This window comes from Embiotoca jacksoni, unplaced genomic scaffold (genome assembly GCF_022577435.1).
Source record: "Embiotoca jacksoni isolate LCO1_2020_lvr unplaced genomic scaffold, fEmbJac1.0.p SCAF_60, whole genome shotgun sequence".
NCBI classification, from domain to species: Eukaryota; Metazoa; Chordata; class Actinopteri; family Embiotocidae; genus Embiotoca; species Embiotoca jacksoni.
In genome coordinates this window covers 877659-895093 of record NW_027185415.1, presented here as the reverse complement: position 1 = coordinate 895093, position 17435 = coordinate 877659, and the positions used below count along the sequence as shown (strand labels likewise).

Sequence of the window (17435 nt, the reverse complement as noted above, 5' to 3'; positions counted from 1 at the left end):
TGCATATAAACGTTGCTGCAGTGTTATCTGTATACACGTGTCTCCAAAGTCTCCAAAAGTGACCACAGCAGTGAAATCACCTCAGCCCCCGTCAGTGGGCGGAGCTTCCGGTTCAGGTGGAAGTCAGGTGCTGCTGAGTGTGCAGGATAATGTCAGTTCCTTTTCACACCTCTCTTTATGAGCAAATCAGACAGGTGAAATAGTGTTCATATGGGACCTGTGGAGGTGTTGGCTGATGCATTTCTAAACACTTCCAGCTGTTTCCATCAAGGTAAACGAGTTCAAAGAGAGAGATGTGAAAATGATGACAGCTCTCTGACTTTAAACAGAGAAGCTGAAAGTCCAACGTTTTTATATCCTTTTTCTTTTTAACCGTCTCCTTTCTTTACATGTAAGTTGAGTATCAAATGACTTAAGGTCACACCTTCTGATGTACAAAACAATATATATATTTCACAAATGCATCTCAATATATACCAAACAAAACAAAACAACAAAACAAAACAACAACAAACAAAACAAATAATACAACTAAGGAGGAGAACAAGAGTTGAGTTAAATCATATCCAGACATAAGTGCAGATAACTGTGTGGCATGGCACTGCTTAACTTTACTTCTACATTTGTTTGAGTGAGAGTTCATTTTAAGTCCACAAACATCCGGGGATGAAACCAGCGCTCTGTCTCCCCCTACCGGCGCCACGCGAGCACTGCACTGACGGAGGAGGCGCTTCCGCCTTATTTCCGTCGCTGGGTGATGACGAAAGCCTCGTAAAGAAAAAGCGCCGGACGACGACGACAACAACAACAATAAACTCGTCGTTGTGTAAGTCTCCGGTGTGGACTGTCTCCGGTGGGACTGTCTCCGGTGCGGTGTCCACCATGTCTCTGCTGCGGGGGTGTGTTTCTGCGGGAAGACAGGCGGCGTGGAGGAGCCCCGCGGTGGAGCCGCTGCTGGCAGGTCGGTGTCCGTCGACCGTCCTCATCAATCACGCTGACAGACGGTTCACGTCACATTTCACGGTGCCTCATTTCCGCGGCTCTGACGTCATGTACCGATAACTGACGTCAAATAAGACCCACACACACACACACACACGTCGTTTGCATGTCCCGGTTGAACCGCAGACAGCTTGCGCTTTATTGTGAAATGCCGCATGTCCTCGTGCTTTCCGGTGTGTCCAGGGTTGTCCCGGGCAGCCGGCGGGGTGGCGAAGGACAAGGAGCCGCTGAAGAAGGCCAAAACCCCGCAGGGCCGCTTCGACAGCACCGAGGAGAGGAGTGCGGAGGTTCTGCAGAGTGAGGAAGAGGCCTGTCACCATGACAACCCCCCCCCCCCCCCCACACACACACACACACACACCTCATCAGCAATACGTCCTTTCAAAATAAGATGGATATAAAAGTGGATATTTGTCTGCAGAAAATAATGTTGAAGCCAAATTATACATTTTCACTGTACACACTACACACTACACACTGCACACACTGTACACACTACACACTGTACACACTACACACTGCACACACTGTACACACTACACACTGTACACACTACACACTGTACACACTGTACACACTACACACTGTACACACTACACACTGTACACACTGTACACACTACACACTGTACACACTACACACTGTACACACTACACACTACACACTACACACACTGTACACACTACACACTGTACACTGTACACACTACACACTACACACTACACACACTGTACACACTACACACTGTACACACTGTACACTGTACACACTACACACTGTACACACTACACACTACACACACTGTACACACTACACACTGTACACACTACACACTGTACACTGTACACACTGTACACACTGCACACTGTACACACTGTACACACTGTACACACTACACACACTGTACACACTACACACTGTACACACTACACACTACACACACTGTACACACTACACACTGTACACTGTACACACTGTACACACTGTACACTGTACACACTACACACTGTACACACTACACACTACACACTGTACACACTGTACACACTGCACACTGTACACACTACACACTACATACTGTACACACTGTACACACTGCACACTGTACACACTGTACACACTACACACACTGTACACACTACACACTGTACACACTGCACACTGTACACACTGTACACACTACACACACTGTACACACTACACACTGTACACTGTACACACTACACACTACACACACTGTACACACTACACACTACACACTGCACACTGTACACACTGTACACTGTACACACTACACACTGTACACACTGTACACTGTACACACTGTACACTGCACACACACTCCTTGTAGTGTAGGGCTGAATGAAGAGAACCACTTCCTCTCCCTGAGCGTTCAGCTGCAGCTCACATGGTTTTCATTTTGACAGCGTTGACCTCCATCAGGTCACAGGTTCAGTGTGATGAGGCCAAAAGAGGGAACGACGTGAACTTGAACCTTCCTCTCGTCCCTCAGAGTTCCCCGAGGACGTGAACCCCGTGACCAAGGAGAAAGGGGGTCCTCGGGGTCCGGAGCCAACCCGCTACGGAGACTGGGAGAGGAAGGGCCGCTGCGTGGACTTCTAGTTCCTGAACGAACACGTGACGAAGAGGAGCTCCGGATTCAAACTGCTTCGTAACACCGAGCCAGTTTCACTTCAAGGACGATCCACTTTATTCATGCCGGCTGTTCTTCCCATGAACGTTGAGTCTGAGTCCGGCGGACTCGACACCGTGCCGTGGTTCAGGGAAACAACAGCAGGCGTTGTGTGCTTCTGTGTGGTCTTTTGTGATTGTGCTGCCAGAATAAAATAAAATGCACACTGTGATGTTCTTCAGCCTTGTTTTTTTTAGGTTTTTTTTTTTTTTTTTTTTTTTTTTTTTTTTTTTTTATCTCTGGAGCTTTTTTATTTATCCAGCATTACTTCAGATGATGATGAGCCCAGGAACAGAAGCAGCTGTTATATTGTCATCTTTTTACCTGATGTTAACCGGGCCCTGGTTTCCAGAGGGTCCGACCCAGAGATGTTGGAGGCGGCCCGTCCTGGTCCAGTCTGCTGCGGGTTCCCGGTGAAGGATCTTTTCCCGGTGAAGGTCGCTCTTCTCAGTGGACGTGTGGTCCTTCACCGTCTCTGCTGCAGCGGTCTGATTATTAATGTCGTGATGTCTGCGCACTTCTCATTGTTCCCACTGAGCGGCAGCAAAGAGCCACTTCAGCCCGCTCCTTCACAAACCACCAACAATATTGGAATTATGAACCTTTCACCCTTAAAAAGTACTAAAAGTGACGACAACAGGTTTCTCTCGGGTTTACGTGATTTATGACTTTTGTGTCCTTTAAAATGTTCTGATATCCTACAAACACAGAAACACACCATCAGTGAGTTTACGACGAGACTTCATACAGGACAGAGACAGCACGACGTCACAGCACCGGTCTGAACGCTTTCATATTCGGTGTGAACACAGGGCCGTGAAGGCAGCACAGCTGAATCTAACAGAGGTCCGTGAAGGCAGCACTGCTGGAGCTAACAGTTCCGTGAAGGCAGCTCCGCTGGAGCTAACAGAGGTCCGGTGAAGTTCTGCACGGCTGAATCTAACAGATGTCCCTGAAGGCATCACGGCGGCAGGAAGGCGACTGCGGTGACAAAGCTCCGGTTCGGAGCGGCAGCAGCTGGACGCTCCGAACCGAACTCCGCCGCTGAAGAAGGTAAATACGTGTCGTTGGTCTGTTTTCTGGGTTTCTGTCGGACAGAGGAGGAACAACGAGGCGGTCCAGTTCGGTAGTCGCTCTCAGACAGATCAACGTCTGTTGGAGAAGTGTCTGTCGGGGCGACTTCCGCCCTGCAGCCGGCGGTGGGAAGTGTTTAAACTGGTAGAGATCAGTGAGGCTGGTTCTACAGGAAGGTCCAGAAGAAGGCTGGTTCTACAGGAAGGTCCAGAAGAAGTCTGGTTCTACAGGAAGGTCCAGAAGAAGGCTGGTTCTACAGGAAGGTCTAGAAGAAGTCTGGTTCTACAGGAAGGTCCAGAAGAAGTCTGGTTCTACAGGAAGGTCCAGAAGAAGGCTGGTTCTACAGGAAGGTCCAGAAGAAGTCTGGTTCTACAGGAAGGTCCAGAAGAAGTCTGGTTCTACAGGAAGGTCCAGAAGAAGGCTGGTTCTACAGGAAGGTCCAGAAGAAGTCGGGTTCTACAGGAAGGTCCAGAAGAAGGCTGGTTCTACAGGAAGGTCTAGAAGAAGTCTGGTTCTACAGGAAGGTCCAGAAGAAGGCTGGTTCTACAGGAAGGTCCAGAAGAAGGCTGGTTCTACAGGAAGGTCCAGAAGAAGTCGGGTTCTACAGGAAGGTCCAGAAGAAGGCTGGTTCTACAGGAAGGTCTAGAAGAAGGCTGGTTCCGTTGAGGACCAGGACTCTGCAGGTCTTTCTGTCTGCTGCTTTAAAATCTCCACCTCGCGGCTTCCAGCGGCTCCTTCCGGTTCTGGTCCGGTTTCATGTTCAAACTCGTCAGCAGCCGAACTGACCCAGGGTCAGGAGGACTCCTCGCTTCTTGTAGGTCGTGTGTGTTTGGTGTCACCGCTCGTTGCCATGGTTTCCTCCTCTGTCCTCTGCGTTTGACATCCTGTCTGTTGAAGTTGGAAACCTGCTGAGCAGCAGTGAAGCTGGTTCCGTCCACCTGGGCTCTTTGTTCTGGTTCCGTCTACCCTGGGCTCTTTTTTCTGTCCACCCTGGGCTCTTTTTTCTGGTACTGGTTCCGTCCACCCTGGGCTCTTTGTTCTGGTACTGGTTCCGTCCACCCTGGGCTCTTTGTTCTGGTTCTGGTTCCGTCCACCCTGGGCTCTTTGTTCTGGTTCTGGTTCCGTCCACCCTGGGCTCTTTTTTTCTGTCCACCATGGGCTCTTTTTTCTGGTACTGGTTCTGTCCACCCTGGGCTCTTTGTTCTGGTTCTGGTTCCGTCCACCCTGGGCTCTTTGTTCTGGTACTGGTTCTGTCCACCCTGGGCTCTTTTTTTCTGTCCACCATGGGCTCTTTTTTTCTGGTACTGGTTCTGTCCACCCTGGGCTCTTTGTTCTGGTTCTGGTTCCGTCCACCATGGGCTCTTTGTTCTGGTTCTGGTTCCGTCCACCCTGGGCTCTTTGTTCTGGTGCTGGTTCTGTCCACCCTGGGCTCTTTGTTCTGGTTCTGGTTCTGTCCACCCTGGGCTCTTTGTTCTGGTTCTGTCCATCCTGGGCTCTTTGTTCTGGTACTGGTTCTGTCCACCCTGGACTCTTTGTTCTGGTTCCGTCCACCCTGGGCTCTTTTTTTCTGTCCACCCTGGGCTCTTTGTTCTGGTACTGGTTCCGTCCACCCTGGGCTCTTTGTTCTGGTTCCGTCCACCCTGGGATCTTTTTTTCTGTCCACCCTGGGCTCTTTGTTCTGGTTCTGGTTCCGTCCACCCTGGGCTCTTTGTTCTGGTTCTGGTTCTGTCCACCCTGGGCTCTTTTTTCTGGTACTGGTTCCGTCCACCCTGGGCTCTTTGTTCTGGTTCTGTCCACCCTGGGCTCTTTGTTCTGGTTCTGTCCACCCTGGCTCTTTTTTTCTGTCCACCCTGGGCTCTTTGTTCTGGTACTGGTTCCGTCCACCCTGGGCTCTTTGTTCTGGTTCTGGTTCTGTCCACCCTGGGCTCTTTTTTCTGGTACTGGTTCCATCCACCCTGGGCTCTTTGTTCTGGTTCTGGTTCTGTCCACCCTGGGCTCTTTGTTCTGGTTCTGTCCATCCTGGGCTCTTTGTTCTGGTACTGGTTCTGTCCACCCTGGGCTCTTTGTTCTGGTTCCGTCTACCCTGGGCTCTTTTTTTCTGTCCACCCTGGGCTCTTTGTTCTGGTTCTGGTTCCGTCCACCCTGGGCTCTTTGTTCTGGTTCTGTTTCTGTCCACCCTGGGCTCTTTGTTCTGATTCTGTCCATCCTGGGCTCTTTGTTCTGGTACTGGTTCTGTCCACCCTGGGCTCTTTTTTTCTGTCCACCCTGGGCTCTTTTTTCTGGTACTGGTTCCGTCCACCCTGGGCTCTTTGTTCTGGTTCTGTCCATCCTGGGCTCTTTGTTCTGGTACTGGTTCTGTCCACCCTGGGCTCTTTGTTCTGGTGCTGGTTCCGTCCACCCTGGGCTCTTTGTTCTGGTACTGGTTCTGTCCACCCTGGGCTCTTTGTTCTGGTTCTGTCCATCCTGGGCTCTTTGTTCTGGTACTGGTTCTGTCCACCCTGGGCTCTTTGTTCTGGTTCCGTCCACCCTGGCCTCTTTTTTTCCATCCACCCTGGGCTCTTTGTTCTGGTTCTGGTTCCGTCCACCCTGGGCTCTTTTTTCTGGTACTGGTTCCGTCCACCCTGGGCTCTTTGTTCTGGTTCTGGTTCTGGTTGTGTCCACCCTGGGCTCTTTGTTCTGGTTCTGGTTGTGTCCACCCTGGGCTCTTTGTTCTGGTTCTGGTTCCGTCCACCCTGGGCTCTTTGTTCTGGTACTGGTTCCGTCCACCCTGGGCTCTTTGTTCTGGTACTGGTTCCGTCCACCCTGGGCTCTTTGTTCTGGTTCTGGTTCTGTCCACCCTGGGCTCTTTGTTCTGCTAGTAGCCTTTGATTGACCCTTGAGACTCCCTCTTCAACCAAGCACCATCCTCTCTTGGCCATCACCATGGTAACCAGGATGGAGGAGACAGGACAGTGTGAGGTTCTCAGTCAGTGTGAGATCCAACACATCAGCCTGTTCGTGACCTTTGACCTCTGCTGTAATGCAGTGACGTGGTGATTCTGACGTCCGGCCACATGAGAACTGATGTGCTGCTGTCGGTGTCGGCGACCCGTCTCTGTTCGGGTCGATGCTTTCTGCTCTCTGTATCCGTCCCAGCCGTTGGGGGTGGTCTTCGTGGAGCGGGGGGACCCTGAAGTGTCTGGTCTAGTCTTTTCTTGTCTCGCCTACTTGTTGCGTCACCAGCGGATCATTCTGCCGTTACCGTTGCGCTGCCCCTGTTGCCTAGCAACCTTGAGAGCTTCAATACAGCTCACAGAAAGTTGAGCCAGATAAATGATCCATAATAGGACGTTGTGTCTGATTTAGATTCCATTGGAAAAAGTCAAGATCTCTGCATTAAGTGATTATGAGGTTCTACATTCTTGTCCTATAAACATGGCAGATGATGCACATCAATCTGCAGACAGTTTTTACACAGAATTCAGGTCCGATGCATCCTGACGCATTCTGCAGAAAAATATGTTTCTACTTATAGTGTAATAAATACATCCCTGTTCCCAAAACAGTTGGGACGCTGTGTAAAATGTAAATGAAAACAAAAGGCAATGATTTGCAAATCTCATAAACCCATATTTAATTTAATATCGAAATGGAGAAATTTTATGAAAAACATTTGCACATTTTGAATTTGTTGGCAGCAACATAAAAAAAAGTTGGGATGGGATCAATAAAAGACTGGAAAAGTTGTGTTAAGATGAAAAAAACACCTGGTGGAACATCTCGCTACTAATGAGGTTACCATGGCAACAGATCAGTAATATGATTGTGTATAAAAAGATGATTTCAGAGAGGCAGAGTCTCTCAGCAGTGAAGATGGGGAGAGGTTCACCACTCTGAAAGACTGTGGTGGAAAATAGTTCAACAATCTAAGAATAATGTTCCTCAACGTAAAACTACAAAGAATTAGTGGATTTCATCGTCTACGGTTCATAATATCATTAAAAGATTCAGAGAATCTGGAGAAATCTCTGAACACAAGGCACAAGGCTGGAAACCAATATTGGATGGTGGTGATCTTCGGGCCCTCAGGCAGCACTGCATTAAAAACACACTATTCTGGAGTGGAAATCACTGCATGGGCTCAGGAACACTTGTGAAAACCATCGTCTGTGAACACAGTTCATCGCTGCGTCCGTAGTAGAAGAATCCAGGTGGTAAACTGGCCTCCTGCAGTCCGGACCTGTCACCAATTTAAATAATGTGGCCCATTATTAAAATGAAAAATATGACAAAGGAGAACCTGAACTGATGAGCAGCTGAAATTACATCTTCTGCAATAAGGAGACAACTTTTGTCTTTCAAAACTCCAGAGACTGGTCTCCTCAGGTCCCAAAGGTTTCCAGAGTGTTGTTAAAAGAAGAAGTGATGCAGCTCAGTGGTGAACATGATCCTGGAACAACTTATAGAGGCGTGTTGCTGACATCAGATTGAAAATGAAATATATATATATATATATATATTATGAAATATAAAACAATAAAATATATCTCCGTTTCCACATTTGATATGTTATCTTTGTTCTATGTGCAAAAAAACATTGGTTTATGTTATTTGCAAATCATTGCGTTCTGTTTTTATTTACATTTTACACAGCGTTACTACTTTTTTGGAAACAGGGTTGTAATGTTGTCAATATTCATGCTGGTGTCACACAGCAGGAGCTCCATGGTTCTGTTGGACAGTTTTTCATATCTATCACCAGCACAGTGAGCAGCCGTCTCTGAGTCAGCAGACCCACCGGACACTCGCTGCTCTTCCTCGTTGGTGTGCCGAGCACAGGCAGGTCTGAGCATGCAGTCTTAATGAGATCGGTCAGGTGAGCAGCAACATATCATTACAGCGCCTGGACCCGACGCGATACGTATCAGCCCGCTGCCTAGTGATGCCACAGCAACAGGAGGAGACCTTCCACTCAGCGAGCAGCTGAGGGATGTTTGTTCATGTGTTTATGAGGAACACACGCTCAAAAGAAGGCTGTTTTTGAGATTAATGCAGCTCAAAACACGTGTTTAAAGTTACTCTGAATATTTCTGGAACAACAATGATGGTGTGTCACGTGAAAGTCGTTTGTCGTGATGAATCTGCTGGGAATCACTTTAACCTTTGCGCCTCTACAAGTAAATACATGCAGTTTTAAATCTGAATTCTATACAAATGTATGATTCTGACAGCAGGTGTTTGTTTCCATAAAGTTATAAATCCTTCCTGTTACTGCATATCTTCACGTCCTCTCTGGTCTCGTTGCAGGACTCAACTCAGCAGGATGATGTTCGCTGCTCAGAAGACTGAACAGAAGAGTCTGCCACCAGCTTGCAAGGTGTATGAATGAACCCAAAAGATAAATGATAATGTTGAAATCATTTAGAATAATGTTTCATTTTGTAGCTGTTGAAGTCCTTTAGTTGAGCGGACCTTCCTCCATCTCCTTTAACTCATGGAAGCTGAGGGATGCAGCCAGCGATGGAGGCTGCATCATGCCGAGTTGAAACACAGCAGGAGATCCTCGAGTGCCGCTGCAGGAGACGGTGAACGGGGAGGGAGCTACAGAGAGGACCGAGGAGGGCCGCACAGAAGTGTTACTATGGCAACCACCTGCAGGTATCTGACAGACAGACGCTATGTGACGAGGAAGCCGCTGTTCTCCTCAGAGCAGCAAACGTCCATCTTAAAGAAGACGCCGCCACAGAGGTTCACAGAGACGGTGAGGAGGAAGTCCGACCCGCCTTCAAACGCTCCACAAAACATCTCACACGTGCTTAACATGTACATATGATGCAAATTGTGTGAAGTCGTGTGTGTGTGTGTGTGTGTGTGTGTGTGTGTGTGTGTGTGTGTGTGTGTGTGTGTGTGTGTGTGTGTGTGTGTGTGTGTGTAAAGAGCTCAAAAGTCAGCAGGTAAATTCTACAGAAAGCCGACGACGACCTTCACAGATAAAACACCAGTTTCACATGTTTTCCACATGTTGCAACATATGACAACATGTGGAAAATCGACATGCGCTTCACACATTACACCATTCAAATGTTCCCAAAACCACATTTCACATGTGCAGGTGGTCACATAATGCTTGCTCGTGAAATTCATGTGTTTTTTCTAAAAAGGAAGAAGCTGTTGTAAAAATAGGATCTCTCTTGTTAAGTCCTGTCTTCTGGCTGCCGCACTTTGCATCAGCTTCAGGTTTTTAATGTTATTGGGATGTCCTGACAACAAGGAACTGTTACCTCTAAGTCACTTCATCTGTAAATGGTCTGAATGCCAAAAGCCGTCACTGCTGCAAACAGAGCAAGTCAGTGATATTTAATTTCATCTTTCCTGCCTTGTAGGACAAACAGCTGCCCGTCAGCAGGAGAGAACCTCTGATCAGACCGAGAGAGGAGCTGAGCGAGAGCTTCAGCCTCTCTCACGGGGACGTCTCACCTCCCTCCTCCTCCAGAGAAGACCTGGTCTCACCCTCCAGTGTCTCGGAGCTGCAGGCCCGGCTGCTCCGTGAAGAACCCGCTCTACGGTCACCGTTCCCCGGCAGCAGATCGGCTCAGAGGAGCCTCTCCAGTTCCGTCCTGGAGGTCCAGAGACTAAACCCTCCTCTGAGGCCGCGACTCACCTCCACAGTCCTGCATCCTACCTACACCCCTCGCTCAGGGTACTCCAGGCCTCAGCTCAGACCAGGGGGGGGGAGGGAGGGTACAGGTGGGGGAGAGAACACACTCTGTTCTCCCGAGTCTCCCCATCAGGTGAACTACTGGGCCTGTGCCATCCCTAAAGGTTCGCCTCCGTCTCCAGACAGGCGCTCTGCAGGCTGGGACCCCAACAAGGAGTACCGCGCCCTGCTGGACTACACCTACCCGCTGAGACCAGGACAGGCGCTCAGTGAGTGGGACGGCTCTGTCCTCCAGGGAGACGCTTTCCTCCGGACAGACCCCCACCTGCAGGACTCAGGAATAGAACTGGACCAGCTGTGTCGCTCCACCAGCTTGTCGGGGTTGGACTTCTCTGCAAGCGGGACGGGACAGACCAGAGGGAGAAGCTGTCTCAGCGCAGGTCAAAGGTCACCGGACCTGCAGGGATTCACCAGATGTGTAGATGGACCGCCCTCCAGCACCCCTCTCTCCCTGACCGAGCCCGTGGGCGTGTCCTCGGACAGTTTGGACTGCAGTCAGGACACCTCCAGCTCCACCTCCACCGCTGTCCTCTGCTCCACCAGCGTCCTCCCACGGTCCCGGTGTGTGTGTTGGGAGGTGGACGAAGAGTTCAGGCCTCTTCCAGAGCAGCTGGAGGAGCTGCAGCTGCTGTCCAGACAGGTCAGTGATGGAGACGCCCGGGTACATCTGGTCTCCCCTTTTACCATTTTTATTCTCTTATCTTATATAAAATCAAAAAGTAGGTCTTCATCACACACCAGAGAAATGACCACATACAATAAAACATTGAACTTTGTTTTGTTCATAAATTGAACACAACTCATGAGAAGAGTGTGTTTTCTCTAAAACACTCAGGGCCTGATTCACTAAGATCTACAATAAATGGCACTAAATTGCATGTTTATTCTAAAAGTTTGCATGTTTAATTTGCACCTGGTGATTTACTGAGTGACTGCGTCACTGATATCAGGTGCAAATCGCTTTATTTAAATTAGGGGATTTCGAGTTAAAGTGATTCCAGTCATGAAAAAACAATGACCGCAAAAAGAAAAGGAAATTTGATCCCATTGAAATTAAGAAATATCAATATTACAAAATGCTATATAGGAGATTATCAGTGAGAAAGTGAATGCCGTGGGGGGAAAAAAAGATCAATAGATTAAATTATGAGAAGATGGAAAGATGGGGGAAAAAAAAAAAGGCTTAATAATAAAACGTGGTCAGATAAAAGAGGAGGACGGTGAATGAGATCCTCTAACAAACAGAGATCAGCAGGTCCAGATCTTTCTGTGATGAGCAGGTGACTTTTCATTCAGTGGGAACCTGATGAAGCGACCTGTGACTCTGAGGGACACATTCAGGACCACGGACAGCTCCTCTGAAGAACAGGACTGATATCCCAGCAGAGACACCTACATCACGCTGTTGGCTGTAAAACATCATTCAGTTTATTCAAAAACTCTAAAATATCATCTCTGGACAGATGACATCTGAATAATTTCTGCCTCTGACATCAGACATGTTTAACGGGTGTAAAACCTCGTTCTCTACATATCCTTTAGTTTCCTGCATCTCCTTCACAATAAGAGCGTCCGTCTCCTGATGTTCATCTGATTAATACCTTCAGTCGTACTAAAATACACACCGATTACTTCTCCTGTTTCTACTGTCAGGTTTAGTAAACATCATTACAGCTGATAAATGTATATGTTTACATTTCTCCTCCGAGTATTTTACACGTACAAACAACCAATATCAGATGTATTCAGACAAACATGCAGAACGGACATGTCTGTTAAACTGTACGTCCAGCTGGACAGTTTGTTTTGTTGGTGATGTGAAGTTTGTACGTGATTTTACACACACAGACTTTGAGTGAGCAAACATCTGAAGTAAAGTGTTGTTATATCTGAGCAGTGTCACACACAGGTGACCCTCAGGTGTTCAGCTGCTTCTGTGGCTCCTCCCCTGTGTGCAGGTGAGGGAGGTGACGGCCCAGCTCAGCAGACCTGTCACGGCGAGCTGGGAGTCCCTGGAGCCGGGCACCACCTCCATCCTCTCCTCCGTCACCCTGCCTGAGAAACAGGTGGCTGAAGAAGAGGAGGAGGAGGAGGAGGAGAAACGAGATGATGAAGGAGCTCAGAGGGGCAGAGAGCAGAGGGATGCTGATCACACCGGTACGTATTGATGGACTGATGTTGTCATTTGTCCACGTTTGACAGCGTCTGTCCTCTGCCTCCACACCGGTGACTGTCTGTTATCATCGTCCCCCAGCAGCTGATCACAGGCTCTGTGAGACGAGCAGCGGTGGAGCCCGGGCGGAGCCTGCCGGCGGGGGCCTGAGTCGCTCCGGTCTCAGGGAGGTGGAGGATCTGGTGGAGCGGCTGCGTGGCCTCACCGTCGCCCCCGACAACCAGAGCGACAGCCCGGAGGAGCAAGAGCAGAGGGGGTCTCTGATGCAACACATCCAGGTAGAGACACCTGAGGAGAGAGAAACCTGCAGCTCCGCTGGTCGTCCCGAGCATTGACGTGAACGCTGTGTTGCAGGTGTTCTGCTCCCACCTGGCGCTGCTCATCCAGCGGCTGCATGCGATGTCAGAGAAGATGGAGCTGCTGGCCGCGCCCGACGTGGACATCGACAGTGTGAAGTCGTCGCTGGCTGAGTATCGGGTGAGGACTGAGGCCCGTTTCACCGACAGCAGACACACACGGTTACACCTCCATAATGTCTGTGTGACTGAATCGGGTTGAAACTTTTAGAATCAGTTCCTGGTTTGTTTTACAACCCTGTTTCCCAAAAAGCTGGGACACTGTATGAAATGTAAAAAAAACAAAAAACAGAACGCAATGATTTGTAAATCACATAACGGGTCCAGAGAAGGCGGCGGTGTTTCTGGATCATGTTTCTATCTGGTTTCTTCTTTGGAGAGTTTTAACATCATTTGTGGACGCAGCGATGAACTGTGTTCACAGACGATGGTTTTCACAAGTGTTCCTGAGCCCATGCAGTGATTTCCACTCCAGAATAGTGTGTTTTTAATGCAGTGCTGCCTGAGGGCCCGAAGATCACCACCATCCAATATTGGTTTCCAGCCTTGTCCCTTGTGTTCAGAGATTTCTCCAGATTCTCTGAATCTTTTAATGATATTATGAACCGTAGACGATGAAATCCACTAATTCTTTGTAGTTTTACGTTGAGGAACATTATTCTTAGATTGTTGAACTATTTTCCAACACAGTCTTTCAGAGTGGTGAACCTCTCCTCATCTTCACTGCTGAGACTCTGCCTCTCTGAAATCATCTTTTTATACCTAATCATGTGACTGATCTGTTGCCATGGTAACCTAATTAGATGTGAGATGTTCCACCAGGTTTTTAGTTTTTTTTATCTTAACACAACTTTTCCAGTCTTTTGTTGACCCTGTCACAACTTTTTAGAGACGTGCTGCTGCAATCAAATTCAATATGAGCAGATATTTTTAATAAAACAACAGAATTTTTTCTGTTTCAACATTTGATTTGTCGTCTTTGGTCTATTTAAAATTATAAATGGGTGTATGTGATTTGCAAATCGTCGCATTCTGTTTTTATTTACATTTTACACAGCGTCCCAACTGTTTTGGAAACGGGGTTGCGGATCAGACGGAGCGGCGATGAGTCGTTTGTTATCCTGTTTCTCCGACTGACTGAAACAACGATGTGAACAGAAAACACGTTTGCTCAGAGAATCAGAGTCAGAGTCGGTTTACTGATGACAAACTAACTGAGGAGTAAAAGCAGCAGTTCCACACCGACACTGTTGGACTGGTTGTACTCATCTGGAGGTTTTCGTTCATTAAAATCAAAATTAAAAGGATCTGACAGCACAAACATGTGTTCATGTTGGGTTCATATACTGTATAAATATCCCGTATAACTCCATGAACTCTGAGACACCGTCGGGTCGGACTCACTGTGTCGACTGTCGTTGTCAGAGCTTCCAGAGAGAAGTGAGCCGCCACCAGCCGCTGACCTCCTGTGTCCTGGACAGCGGACAGCTCCTCCTCCGCTGCATCGACGGCACCGCCCCACGTCAGTCTGTCACATTCAGCCTTCTTAATCAAAAAATAAATCTACGTTCATGTCTTTGATCTGCTGCTGACTTCCTGTCTCCGTGTTTGCAGTTTTGAGAGACACCCTGCTGCTGATTGAGAGGCAGTCTGGAGCTCTGCAGAACCACACGGAGCACTTTTTCTCCTCCATCCTGTCCGCCATGGACAGCCTGACCCGGCCCGGTCAGCCCGGTCCGGCCCGGCAGAGCAGAGAGGAGGGTCCGGTGGGAGTCCGGGGGTCCACGTACTGATCCGACTGCTTCTGAGGATGTGATTTATTTCACTCTTTCATTTCTTCCTTCCAACAGTTGTGATCCACCAGTGCCTTTTTTACACCAACATGCCGGACCGGTCCGATCCTTCGGACCTTCTCGTGAATGTTGCACTCTTTTTCTACTCACACTTTCTGTCACCAGTGTTTTTAAAGACTGTTTTTATCTGTAGTTCAGTTAAACAGTAACCACATGAACACGAGGAGAGCTGCAGCATCACAACTGCTGATCAAACATGAAACTGTCTCTCCAGTGAACCTTCAGTGAACCCAACAAATATGATCCTGCAACATCCGGCAGGAATCAACACATCACTCCAAATATGTAGTCGGTGCGTTTTGTTTTCAGAGAGCAGAGCAGTAAAATATCAACCTGACACACTCGTTAACTCTACATCAAATATGAAGGTCAGTGAAGTGACAAATTAACATTATTTCAAGACTCAGCGATTATTTTTATACAAACAAAACAAGATTAATCCACTAAATGTATTGAAGCAGTCGTATCATTATGACGTCATTGTTGCGTTGACATGCTCCTGTGATGCACACACACACACACACACACACACACACACACACACACACACACACACACACACACACACACACACGTACGTACTGAAAGCTGACTGTGATCTAAATGTTCACAGTCTGACGTCTGCAGGAACTTCTCTCACCAATCGGCTCCCCCGGTGGTTGCAGGAGGTCACTGCACCTGTCCAACACAGCCCACTGATGTGTCCTCACTGATGTCACTGACTGATAGTTTTGATGATGAGGGTGTCAGACGTCTTCCTCCTCCACAGTACGATGGACAGGGTTGAAGTATTTAAGGAAAAACTCCACTGCTAACAGATCCCGTGACTTATCAGCTGTCAGTAGTTTTAATGACGTTTGGTTTGTCAGCAGGAAGTTGAATGTTGGAGCAGATCTGAACCACAGGACAGATCCATGAGTTAGTGGTCATGTCTGAACCTCATACAAGTCCAGTAGATGGTAGTAAAGTTCAGTAGTGACGGATTATAGGCTCTTCTAGAAACAGGATGACTCCATATAATGACCCACATGTTCAGACAGCAGCGATCCCCTGAAACACACGCAGAACTGTTCAAGCTGCATACAGCAGCTGACGTGGAACCAGTCACATCCTCCAGCACTGTCTGACCTCAGCCGTCAACCCTGAAAAGGCCTTTTGCTGTGTTCCAGATGTTGTACTTGTGTTCCAGATGTTGTACTTGTGTACTAACTCTCTATTCTGAGTGCATCAGTGTTAAAGTACAGAAACATCAGTTCACTACAAGTGACACTCAAGGGTGATGAACTCAAAAACAAAAAGAAGTGTGAAACAGAGGACACAAAAACATGTTGATTTCTGGGTAATGTAATTAAAGCTGCAGATATTTTGAAGGGTGATGTGTTCACGTGATGAGGTCATTTCCTGTCAGTGTGATTTGAAACAACAGGACTGTCTCCACAGTAGGAGTCCTGACGTGTTCGTGTACGATGTGTTGGTGTACTGAGGGAAGAAGAACATCTGGAACACAGCATTTGTCTTTCTGTAATTCCCTTGAAGACTCATAATAAATGTGTTTGTTGTGGGTTTAGTGTCATCGTGTTTGTCTGATTTGTCCATTTAATGGAACCTGGAGAAGATGCTCCTCTGTCCTGAGGGAGGTTGGAGGGTTGGAGGTGGAAAGATGGTGGTTCAAACTCAGAGAGACAGAAGAGGACAGTCAAAGAGGACTGAAAATAGCCTGCTGATATTTCTTCTGTGATGTAATTCAAAGTCTGATGTTTCTCGATTTTCTGCACCACCGCCGGTGAAATGTTCCCGTGTGGAGCAGCTCAAAGAGCTTCACAGTGAAACACAGCTGAAGCACAAACACTGAAAACAAAGGAGGAACATTAATGACCAACATGAGCTGAGAAGACGGACTGTTATCAGAGTGGACAAAGGACACGGAGACATACAGAGGACACGGAGACAGACGGAGGAGACACGGGTCTCACAGCAAAATTTGATTTGATTTTATTAAAAAGTGTCCCTGTTTTACTTTTAGTGCCTTTTACACAGTCCAATAAGAAGAGATCAAATAAGATAAGACACAATAATATAATATAAGACTTTATTAATCCTGCAGTGGGAAAATGTAGTTTTCACAGCAGGTGAAGAACACGGAGGAAAACTTTCAATACACCTGCAACAAAATTAGAAGAAAATCATTTTTATTTTTTGGAGAAAAATGTAAAAAACAACAACTATGTATAAAAACACACAAACTATATATACAACATAACTAAAGACACATTGATATGTAGAGGAATGTCAAGAAAAAACAATCATTGCAAAAAGGTGTTAAAAACATTGTTCATGGTAAATTCCCAGGATGTATTGAATATCATCAGAGCAGCTGGAGATGTTCTGGGGTCAACCTGACACATAAACCAGCAGCGTCCTACTCTGAAGTGAGCGGACGGACCTCTGAGGGGATTATTGTTTGGGAGAAGTGGAACCATCTTCAACAGGTGTCTGAAATGATCTGACATGATGAAGAGTTTGAAGAAGTATCATCCCTGAATGTCACAGTTACAGAGTATTGTTGAAACACTACAGGCTGTCGGAG

At 47.6% G+C, this 17435-nt stretch overlaps 3 protein-coding genes across 6 annotated transcripts; 2 read left to right on the top strand and 1 right to left on the bottom strand.

Annotated features, from left to right (window-relative positions):
- The first annotated feature begins 759 nt into the window (after positions 1-759).
- On the top strand, positions 760-2864 carry sdhaf4 (succinate dehydrogenase complex assembly factor 4). Its single transcript, XM_069174686.1, has 3 exons — positions 760-961; positions 1186-1299; positions 2516-2864. Exons 1-3 carry the CDS (start codon positions 883-885, stop codon positions 2623-2625), a joined length of 303 nt encoding a protein of 100 aa, XP_069030787.1. The 5' UTR covers positions 760-882; the 3' UTR covers positions 2626-2864.
- A 706-nt stretch (positions 2865-3570) lies between these two features.
- On the top strand, positions 3571-16411 carry cep68 (centrosomal protein 68). 4 transcript variants are annotated; one of them, XM_069174684.1, is made up of 9 exons: positions 3571-3748; positions 9056-9125; positions 9203-9509; positions 10132-11106; positions 12425-12623; positions 12721-12917; positions 12994-13116; positions 14421-14517; positions 14610-16411. In XM_069174684.1, exons 3-9 carry the CDS (start codon positions 9243-9245, stop codon positions 14786-14788), a joined length of 2037 nt encoding a protein of 678 aa, XP_069030785.1. In that variant the 5' UTR covers positions 3571-3748; positions 9056-9125; positions 9203-9242; the 3' UTR covers positions 14789-16411. The 4 variants fall into 4 exon arrangements, with proteins under 4 accessions (XP_069030785.1, XP_069030784.1, XP_069030786.1 ...); XM_069174683.1 differs by having other exon boundaries at positions 9194-9509; XM_069174685.1 differs by having other exon boundaries at positions 9056-9509; positions 12724-12917.
- Positions 4605-6693, bottom strand: LOC138213516 (ribosome-binding protein 1-like). The gene is made up of 2 exons (XM_069174675.1): positions 6558-6693; positions 4605-6451 (listed from the first exon to the last, which is right to left on the bottom strand). Exons 1-2 carry the CDS (start codon positions 6691-6693, stop codon positions 4605-4607), a joined length of 1983 nt encoding a protein of 660 aa, XP_069030776.1.
- Positions 16412-17435: the final 1024 nt, after the last annotated feature.

Coding starts and splice junctions, on each gene's coding strand:
- sdhaf4 (XM_069174686.1), top strand. CDS start 883: ATGTCTCTGCTGCGGGGGTGTGTTTCTGCGGGAAGACAGGCGGCGTGG. Junction 962..1,185: donor GGTGGAGCCGCTGCTGGCAG/GTCGGTGTCCGT, acceptor CGGTGTGTCCAG/GGTTGTCCCGGGCAGCCGGC. Junction 1,300..2,515: donor GAGTGCGGAGGTTCTGCAGA/GTGAGGAAGAGG, acceptor CTCGTCCCTCAG/AGTTCCCCGAGGACGTGAAC.
- LOC138213516 (XM_069174675.1), bottom strand. CDS start 6,693: ATGGTGATGGCCAAGAGAGGATGGTGCTTGGTTGAAGAGGGAGTCTCA. Junction 6,452..6,557: donor GCCCAGGGTGGACGGAACCA/GTACCAGAACAA, acceptor GGACACAACCAG/AACCAGAACAAAGAGCCCAG.
- cep68 (XM_069174684.1), top strand. CDS start 9,243: ATGGAAGCTGAGGGATGCAGCCAGCGATGGAGGCTGCATCATGCCGAG. Junction 11,107..12,424: donor TGCAGCTGCTGTCCAGACAG/GTCAGTGATGGA, acceptor CCCTGTGTGCAG/GTGAGGGAGGTGACGGCCCA. Junction 13,117..14,420: donor CGTCGCTGGCTGAGTATCGG/GTGAGGACTGAG, acceptor TGTCGTTGTCAG/AGCTTCCAGAGAGAAGTGAG.